Genomic DNA, 8,926 nt, shown 5'->3' with positions numbered 1-8,926 from the left:
CCGGTGTCCCTGAAATGAGACATCAGAGGATAAGACTGTGTCTTTTGACAAAAAAGATACTTCTAGTAGGCGAGACAGTGTCCACTGGGGTTGTCCTCTAAAATTTCTAACGAATTTTAGGAACAGTTTTCTTCAGAAGACAGCTCTACTCAGATACATTGAGTGCTCGCAGCTGGTCGTGGACGCGCACGTCATAAGTCACTGATATGGATCTGGTGTCTCAAACACGAGACAGAGCGAGGACTGTGTTAGGTCTTGGACGGACAGTCGTAATAGTGACGATAGGTGGGCAGTTTGATTGCAAGTGTACGGATGCTTAGTTGGTCAGTTGGGCTCATGATGTCTTTCAAATAGCGTTTTGGTATGAAAAAGTCTTGTTTAGCAACGGGTCAATAGTCTTGGCCCATACAGGTTGTGACAGTGTCGGCTTGGGTGATGTCTCAAACATGGTAAGTGTTAGGACTTGCCTTCTGGTCTTGAACTGTGAAAGTTGTGACATTGTCTTCAGCTATTGAAAACGCCCTATTGTGAAAACTTATATGTCTCAAATATTGGGCAAGTTGCAGCAGTGGAGACCATGCAGAAACGAGAAGTCCAGGGTGTATCCATCATGACATCATGACATGGGAAGTGTTCGGTCTTATAGCTGGTCCTGAAGTGGCAAGCTTGTTGTGATGATTCTGCTAGCTGTTGTGACAATCTTGTGGCAGTTTGTTTCGAATATAGGGAGAGAACGCAGATCGGACAGGTTTCTAACAGAGTGATACTGGGCCATCACTTGGGACAACGGTCTCTTTCAAGGACGTACGACCGATTTCTTGTCTTTGACTGACAAGTCAGTCATGTTTTGGGTTTTGCTGAGAAGTTACAGGTGTGTCACAGATGTGTCAAGGGTTGTGATATCATCCACAGTGGAAGACATGGTAGATGATGCAACAGGAGGGATCCACGAGATCAGCATCTTAAAACAAATCTCTCAAGTAAGATTCCAAGACATTTTGCCCAATGATTTCGAGACATAGTCACAATCTACTGTATCACCGACAGCAAAATGTCCCATGTCCTCTTACAAATCCAAGTAACAGTCAGAACTTGTCAAGTCTTTTTATTAAAAGTACAGTACAACACCCATAGGACTGACAAAGGGAGGTGACCTGATTAAAGAGGTCAAACTGAATGGAAATTACGAATTTGGGGCAAAAATTACTGTCTGGGTTCCTGCTTATTGTGATGTATGTTAATGTTAGTTGCACTGGATCCAAAGTCTGTGTCTGACACATTGGGGTTGAGATGGCAGGATGAAAAGACAACAACATGCAGCTTGAACTTATTTTGCCAACTAATTATATTTATACAAATTCTTACCAGATGAATATCACACAACAACAAAGCACAATCATTTTCTTGTCAACAGCAGCAAAGGAGTCATCAATGTTAACATTATTTTAGCATACACATGACATGGATGACATGCAGTTCCGCCAGACTGGATACCAAACTGACGGTGATGTGTCATGGTCTTGCCACCAAAGACCACAAGTTTCCTGTCCACTATGGAAATGATGACTTCATCTGCATGTCGTAGCGAATACCGACGGCCAGTTTTCTCAACAGCCCAATTTGGTGTGGCGGGCCACCAGACTTCTATAAAACACATACAACCATATTATGGCATACAAGTCCTATGGTATCCACATCACTGTTGACAAATTCACTATAAATGTCTATGCACATTATGAATCATTGGCAGGACTTCCATTATCAGCTTGCTGAAAAATAAAATGAAACTTTGTTAAAGAACAAGCTTGGAACAAGTTTCTTCACCACATTTACCAAAATAGTGTTTGTAGGGTAATTTCCATTGGTAATCATCCAATTGATGAATATATTAGTTTCTTTACATTGAAGGTGATATCACACACCAACTATTCAGCCTATTCTTTACATTTTAGAAAGAAGTGACGCATTTCAATAGCGTAGGTTTCTGCCTTCTTGACATTTTAAATCATCCAACATTGTTTATCAAGGTAAATAATTTCCGAGTTGACACTCGGCTCTCAAGACAATACGTTTTCTGAGTGCACATCTTGACCAATAAATTTCATGATCATAGAATACTTTTGCAAATACTGGTATGTATACTTACAACTTTCTTAAATCCCCTTGGATATACATTACTGTTGAAGTCATTTTGACAATTAGCATAACCCATCCCTAAACCAATTCCAGTGCCAAATGCCACTGGCCAAGGTCGTCCTGGAATGAAAATTACATGACATGAGTGGTCACTAAAGCATGTATGTAGTCATGATGGATAAGGCATATGTCTCTCGCTCCATGAGGCATTGGTTAAGATTGCGGTCAGGCCACTTTGTCCTTCACAGGTCTAGCTCAAAAGAGCACAGTTAGAGCAGCTTGATCAGTAAAGAAGAGTGAAATTTCATAAGATATAATAATTTTCTTCTCCTAAGTCAGCAATCAATTTGAGTTTCCTCCGTAACTACATGAAGCAGCAATCTTTAATTTATCTTACAGGATTAGGCAACGTAAAGTAAAATCACTATGTCTTTACTTTCCATTTTCAATCTACCAGCATGAATCTAACGATCTTCACAGGTTTAAGTCTAGTTTATTCTAGTGACCAGCACCATCTCAGAGTGTTTTTTTATTGATTGAGGACAGGTTAATGTCCAGGGCCAGGCAGGGTCAACACAGGCCATCAGAGAAAGAAACCTGATGTGTAGAAAGTGCATAGTATTAGAAAATAGAAGTTAAAAGAACTAGTTGCAGTTCAAGTCTATACCTACTTTTGAAGAAGATGACAGAAAAAACAATTCCCAGTCCCAATCCACTGACTGAAAGAAACAAATAGAGGACATGAATGTACTTGCAATAGATAACTTCGGCATACAATCCTACAATCCAATACATTACAGTGGCTTATGGCATTGCCCGAAGTTGGCTTAGGCCTTCTGATGTGTTTCGAGTATGCTGTAGTGCACATGACATTTGTTTCGAATAGCAAGGCCTTTGCTGCCTCCCGAATGCGTGTTCATGCAGATTTGTGACAAAAATGTGAAGCTAGCCCTGGAGTACAAATTATTTTGACCGTTTTTGCGTTCCATGTGTGAAGCCCTTTCGCAAAGACAGTCGGCTCACATGAAAGTAGGCAGCCGAATCGGCTTAAAATTGACTTTCTCCAGTAAATAAGAATATGGGCTACAATTCTGCTACCACTAACCTATTTTTATTCCCGTGTCTGAGAGACAACGGTCCCATTTTTTGCCAAGATCGTCTTCAGTTCGATTCGTGTTCGCCATTTTAAGGTCATAGAGAAAAACAAAAGAAAAATTAATGACTTTTACAAAATTGGCTGAAATTGAGAAAACGGCCCTCTTTTGTCATTATAATTTTTCTGAGCTGATTTAGTATTTTATTCTTTGCGTTATATGTTGCTTTATTGACGCCAACCAATTTTAGAAATAGTTTTGAATAAGGTCACATGACAGAGTAAAACATCACATGACTTGATGACAGATGAAAATCTCATGATCTGACATTTCAATCATGATTTGAGACAGATTTTGCCAATGTTTCCCGATCTTTGACAAATCACAATCTTTACTCGTGCTGAAAACAACGTGCTCTGGACATGGCTTGGTCAAACTATCAGATAATTCTAGCATTCACCATGCTGATTACTGGTTCAATCAACACTTTGGCAACAAAGTAAGTGATTTTCTTCCTTCTTTCATGATTTTTCAGTCCAGCAATGCATCATGCACATGTGCATGCGCATGTCTGCATGCTTCAATCAAGGTGACGTTGACGTACCAGCCCTCTCTAGGCCTAGGCCTAGTCCATGTTGAAGGTGCCTGCCAGAGGGCAGAAATCATTGAGTCATAATGTGACAAGATCAGTGATGTAGAACCTGTCGGGATATGTAACGTAATTTGACAACACTTCACTACTCACTTGATAAGATATTCACTGCCTTGTCTTAATATTCTCATTCTGTCCATTACACGCATTACAGTAATGTTACAGGATTTCCTGGATGTTGCTGCATCGAAAATAAATCATAGACGGCTTGTCATAAAGGGCCTGTCTGATGCGATTATGTAAGGCTTTTATGGAAAGTTTCTTTTATCACTTTTTTTAGATGGGCAGATCGAACGTCTTCTATTGGAATTGATGGAACATTGAGACAGTTTGATCATCCATACTTCCAGGTAAATTCATTATTCATGAAGTGGACACTCTCAAGTCACTAATCTCACCATACTCTTAGTAACTTGTATTTTGCATGATTTTCTTTCTGTCTGACAAGCCCTTTATAACCCCTGGTTTTGGCCTCATCCCTAGATGGGCAGTCGTCTAGGTTTACTTTGTGGAAGAGCGTATCCATAACTAAAACATTATTTTTGTTCCAGGCATGTGGTATGTTCCTGGGAGAATTCTTCTGTCTGGTCGTGTTTTACCTGAACAGAATAAGATGTGGTAGAGGTGAAACCGAGCCTCTTCCGAAATTCAACCCGCTGATATTCTGGCCGGCAGCGCTGCTGGACATGTGTGGCACTTCCCTCATGTATGTCGGATTGAACATGACGTTTGCGTCCAGTTTCCAAATGTTGAGAGGTAGGTCAAAGATGTTTAGACTAGCAAGGAATCTGAAAAAGAGGGGGACTCGGCTTTTACACTAACAAATTTCACTTGGGGTAAATTTCAGGTATGAATAAAATTGATGTAACTGCAGATGGACACCTGATATAGACCATAACAATAAAAATTAAATGCCGACGTAATATTTGTTTAATCATGGGATAATTTTTTCAGGTGCTATAATGATTTTCACAGCCCTACTCTCAGTTGCATTCCTTGGACGGCAGATTCGTAATCATATGTGGTTTGGTATTTTTGTCGTCCTTGTTGGCCTGGTCATCGTCGGTCTTGCCGATTTCCTCTTTGGAAGTGAAGATACATCTGATATCAATGGAATCATCGCAGGTTCGTACGATTTAAAGCCTACGATATTCAAATCAAATATTCCATTGTACCATCGCCGAAACATGCCTTATTGAGGAAAACATCCGAAGAATTTGACTCTAAACTGTCAATGGCAGTGTATAAAAACCATGGAAGTCAGGCTGGTAAAACATGGACCTCCTCAAATGCGCAATCCCACCTGACAAAACAAACATGAGTTGTTCTGCTAAAGGGGAGGAACATCCAGTCTAGCAAGGATCCCCAAGCAGGTTGCTGTCATCAAAAAGAGTGATTTTGGCTAGACTCCCGCAGATTCGACAAACTCGGGGCCCTATTTTGTGGTAGTCAGCGGTGTTAACCACTAGGCTATGAGGCTCCTCATCTATGCCAAAGAAAAACAGAGACAATTTGCTCTGCTAAACAATACCTTGTTTATAGTTACGGAAAACTTATGTCCTTGGAAAATAAGCCAAAACAAAACTTTCATCAGTGGCCATCTTATTCTTAGTCAGGAGTATACTTTCCATTTCTTTTGTTTACAGGAGATGAAATCATCGTTCTTGCCCAGGTGATATCAGCTGCACAGATGGTGTACGAGGAGAAATTTGTGTCAAAATATGAAGTGCCTCCATTGCAAGCAGTGGGCTTAGAAGGTAGGATTGTAAATTTGAAAAACCTGCCATAAAAATTGCGAAGGTTCTCATTTCTGTAACTTTGTATGCCCACGCAATGAGTTATTTGCCCATAGCCGCCTGGTAAGTGTGGAGGGGCTGTCTCCTTGAAGCATCATCACCAACCCTTGGAAAAAAATTGATCTGCTACTTCGTCTGAGACCTGTCTGGTATGTTTGGACCTGACAGGAGACTTACCTTTAACTTTCCCTAACCACAGACAGAGGGCAAAACAATCACCAAAACTTTCAAAAATTCACACGTATGTAAATATTTTGTTCCCTTTTCAGGATTATTTGGCTTCTTGACATTGGCTGTTCTGCAGGTACCGTTCTATTTCATCAACGCAGGCAGCTTTAGTAAATTACCTGAGCATCGATTGGAAGATGCGTTAGATGGATTCGTCCAGTTGAGTAATAGCTGGATTATATGTCTTGCAACTGTAGGTAAGATCAAACTCTTCTTCTTCTTCTGTCTCCGAAGACTTATAACACAAATCAAAACAAGGGGAGCTACACATTAAAGTCATGTGTTGGCCACTTCACCTTTTTGTCAAATTCGGAACTCACGAGGAAAGATCGGAAACTGTCAGTTGGTTGGCAGTTTCTTCCTACATTTCATTATAAAATTACTAATTATTTTCTATAGAGCTACACGGTGTACTAATATCATACAATATCCTCCTAGTTTCTCAGCTCTCAACTTGTTATTTATTCATTTACAGGTAACATTGTCAGTATAGCTTTCTTCAACTTCGCTGGAATCGGAGTGACCAAGGAAATGAGCGCCATGACACGTATGGTTCTCGACAGTGGACGGACACTAATTATTTGGATAGTAACTCTTGCGTTAGGCTGGCAGTCATTCTTTGCATTACAAGTCCTTGGTTTTGTCCTCCTCATTGTGGGAATGTGTGTCTATAACGACATAATATTCCGTCCGTTATTGAGGAAGTACAATTTGTGCGGGTATAAACGAGAGCTCCACGAGTATCCAACTGATGACGAACGACGCAAACTCATCAACGATGATCTCCCAGACTACAGTGAGTAGTGCGACGTAAGGCTTGTTTTCATTATGTTTAGGGCGTTGGAAATGCTGCATCATAGTTCAGTTGACTTTGTGCAAATTATAGTACAGGCAGACTCAAGAATTTTTGATATTCTAAGCAATTTCTCTTCATAGAAATGAAAACTAATAACCAAAAAGCAGCATTTCTGATAGCCTGTTGTAGTTATAGAAAATTAGATTTTAGTTTTGGCATCTGTTCAGTTAATTTTGTTGTTTTTTAAAATATTTTCTGTTGTGTTTCATGTGGGTTGTCCCAAATGACCAAATGAAATAAATATGGTGGTATCAATGTGCCATTTCTTTGTTGTCACCAAAATTTTACCATGCCCTCATTTGCTTGCGTGGCTAAGTTTGAAATAGGTGTGCCAGTGTCTGCATTAGCCACCAAGTTCTGTTGCCAACCTAAGGACACATCTTTCGTTACGACACCTTGATGCCCTTGACCACTGGAGGATAACCAAGCTGCACGGAAAAAGGTTCTCCAAGACGAGGGTTTTCCAGGAAAGTGCTTTCCGGGTAAAAGGTTTTCTTTCATTCTGTTTTAAACTGAACGTATAAATTATACATGCATCCACTTCCAGGTGTTCATAATGCGGCAACAGGGAGTGAAGATACGGAATACGAAGAAACTTCGACGAAAGCTTCCCACAGGAAAAGTCTAAAGCCGGACATTGTCATCTAATGGTGACAAAGGCCTTCTGATAGACATTTTTGACTGAATATTGACTAGGTCCAATTTCTGTCTGGTTTGAAACTAGGTCAACAACTTGGTCAGCTGCTTGTACTACTATAAGTGTATTGAGCATTTCATCATGTTCTTGGATTGGTGATAAGTTTGCCATATCCGTCTGGTTTGAAACTAGGTCAAAATACAGTTAGTTGCTTGTTCTACGATCTGTATGAACACTACAGATAGTATTATTACTCAAGATTACACTATTGAGTATTTCATCATGTTCATTGATTGTTTGTAAAGCTAAAAGTTAGCAAATTTACTCTTCATTCATTTTCAATTGTTAGTTTATAATGGTAATAGTATTAGGGTTGAAACTTTTGTGCTTTTTGAGTTTGAACTTGAAATCCTAAAGCCTTTAGAACTCTTTCAAGAAGAAGTGAATGCCATTTTGAAGGTGTTCTAATTGCTTTAGGATTTCAAGTTCCAGCCAAAATGGTGGTGCCTATAGTCAACCCTTAATACTGTCTTATTTAAGGTACAAGTTATGGTTCTTTTTGCCGAGGTTGACATGAGGTGCACATTTAAGTACAGTAAAACCTCTTTATCAAGGACACCCTTGGGACTGAGAGCTCCTGTACTTAATAGACAAAAGCAGTGTCTTTAATAGGGAGGGTGTCTTACTGAAAGAGATGTCCGCCAAGGGAGGTTCTTCTGTGAAACCTGGCAATTATTTCAAATGGTGCTCTTCGTGATTTTTTTTAGTTTATGTCAAACAACTTGCCAGATTTGCTCTGATTGAATATTTTTAATGTAGTCAAATTGTCAGAATAAATAAGCTGACAAGGCTTTGAATGTATGTATTAATGCAAATTTATCAAAACAATTTGGTAACGCACATCAACTGTGGTTTGAAACTTGAACTTAGTGGTCAAACTGCTCAAAGTTAACTCCATGACATCCTAGACTTTGAGCACCTGAATTTTAGTTCATTAGAGGGTTACATAATTATGTACTTAGAATATTATGTGCATGACTGTAAATGCTTATATTTTTCCTTAAATAATATTTTTGTGAGTTTCACACAGGAGGTCAGCATTCGTGGCTAATATTATAATAATGATTAGAAAATACAATTTTTTAAATTAAAGGTGACAAAATAAAGGGGTGTACAGACGACTTCTTCACCTTTCAGTATTAAAAAATGCAAGTTGATTCCAGTGATTTGAACATTGTATTGTGCTTAGGTATTGATTACATGTGCTGGTACATGACTGCTGCTTTAGTGTAAAGCTGTGATTTGATATTAAAAATTGATTACTTTTGAAACTATCTGCTTTGGTCCGTTTTGTTATCAGTGTTTGGTGAAAGAAACATGTTGAATGTATGAATATTTCACCTGGGCATACTGAGCAAAAGATGCCTAATACCTTCAAGGAAGGACTGCCCCCATCATTTCCCACGCCTCGATATCAAAGTGATGAACGAAACTCCCAAATTGATGCACAAGCTTCTGCGTCTGAGC

At 39.4% G+C, this 8,926-nt stretch overlaps 2 protein-coding genes across 3 annotated transcripts; one reads left to right on the top strand and one right to left on the bottom strand.

The window, feature by feature from the left end:
* Positions 1 to 1,321: 1,321 nt before the first annotated feature.
* On the bottom strand, positions 1,322 to 3,320 carry LOC135496986 (MICOS complex subunit Mic10-like). Its single transcript, XM_064786598.1, has 4 exons — positions 3,242 to 3,320; positions 2,808 to 2,855; positions 2,147 to 2,256; positions 1,322 to 1,769 (listed from the first exon to the last, which is right to left on the bottom strand). The coding sequence occupies exons 1-4, from the start codon at positions 3,318 to 3,320 to the stop codon at positions 1,734 to 1,736; spliced, it is 273 nt and encodes a 90-aa protein (XP_064642668.1). The 3' UTR covers positions 1,322 to 1,733.
* A 207-nt stretch (positions 3,321 to 3,527) lies between these two features.
* On the top strand, positions 3,528 to 8,730 carry LOC135497102 (solute carrier family 35 member F6-like). 2 transcript variants are annotated; one of them, XM_064786817.1, is made up of 8 exons: positions 3,528 to 3,729; positions 4,163 to 4,232; positions 4,434 to 4,638; positions 4,837 to 5,007; positions 5,529 to 5,639; positions 5,948 to 6,103; positions 6,382 to 6,702; positions 7,310 to 8,730. In XM_064786817.1, the coding sequence occupies exons 1-8, from the start codon at positions 3,653 to 3,655 to the stop codon at positions 7,408 to 7,410; spliced, it is 1,212 nt and encodes a 403-aa protein (XP_064642887.1). In that variant the 5' UTR covers positions 3,528 to 3,652; the 3' UTR covers positions 7,411 to 8,730. The 2 variants fall into 2 exon arrangements, with proteins under 2 accessions (XP_064642887.1, XP_064642888.1); XM_064786818.1 differs by having other exon boundaries at positions 6,382 to 6,716.
* Positions 8,731 to 8,926: the final 196 nt, after the last annotated feature.

The sequence above is a fragment of the Lineus longissimus genome, chromosome 12 (assembly GCF_910592395.1).
Source record: "Lineus longissimus chromosome 12, tnLinLong1.2, whole genome shotgun sequence".
Lineage (NCBI taxonomy): Eukaryota > Metazoa > Nemertea > Pilidiophora > Heteronemertea > Lineidae > Lineus > Lineus longissimus.
Note: the sequence above shows the minus strand (reverse complement) of the source record. Positions and strands in the feature narration are given on the sequence as shown.

Coding starts and splice junctions, on each gene's coding strand:
- LOC135497102 (XM_064786817.1), top strand. CDS start 3,653: ATGGCTTGGTCAAACTATCAGATAATTCTAGCATTCACCATGCTGATT. Junction 4,639..4,836: donor CAGTTTCCAAATGTTGAGAG/GTAGGTCAAAGA, acceptor TAATTTTTTCAG/GTGCTATAATGATTTTCACA. Junction 6,104..6,381: donor TATATGTCTTGCAACTGTAG/GTAAGATCAAAC, acceptor ATTCATTTACAG/GTAACATTGTCAGTATAGCT.
- LOC135496986 (XM_064786598.1), bottom strand. CDS start 3,320: ATGGCGAACACGAATCGAACTGAAGACGATCTTGGCAAAAAATGGGAC. Junction 2,257..2,807: donor TTCTGTCATCTTCTTCAAAA/GTAGGTATAGAC, acceptor TTTTCATTCCAG/GACGACCTTGGCCAGTGGCA. Junction 1,770..2,146: donor CAAGGGGATTTAAGAAAGTT/GTAAGTATACAT, acceptor TTTATTTTTCAG/CAAGCTGATAATGGAAGTCC.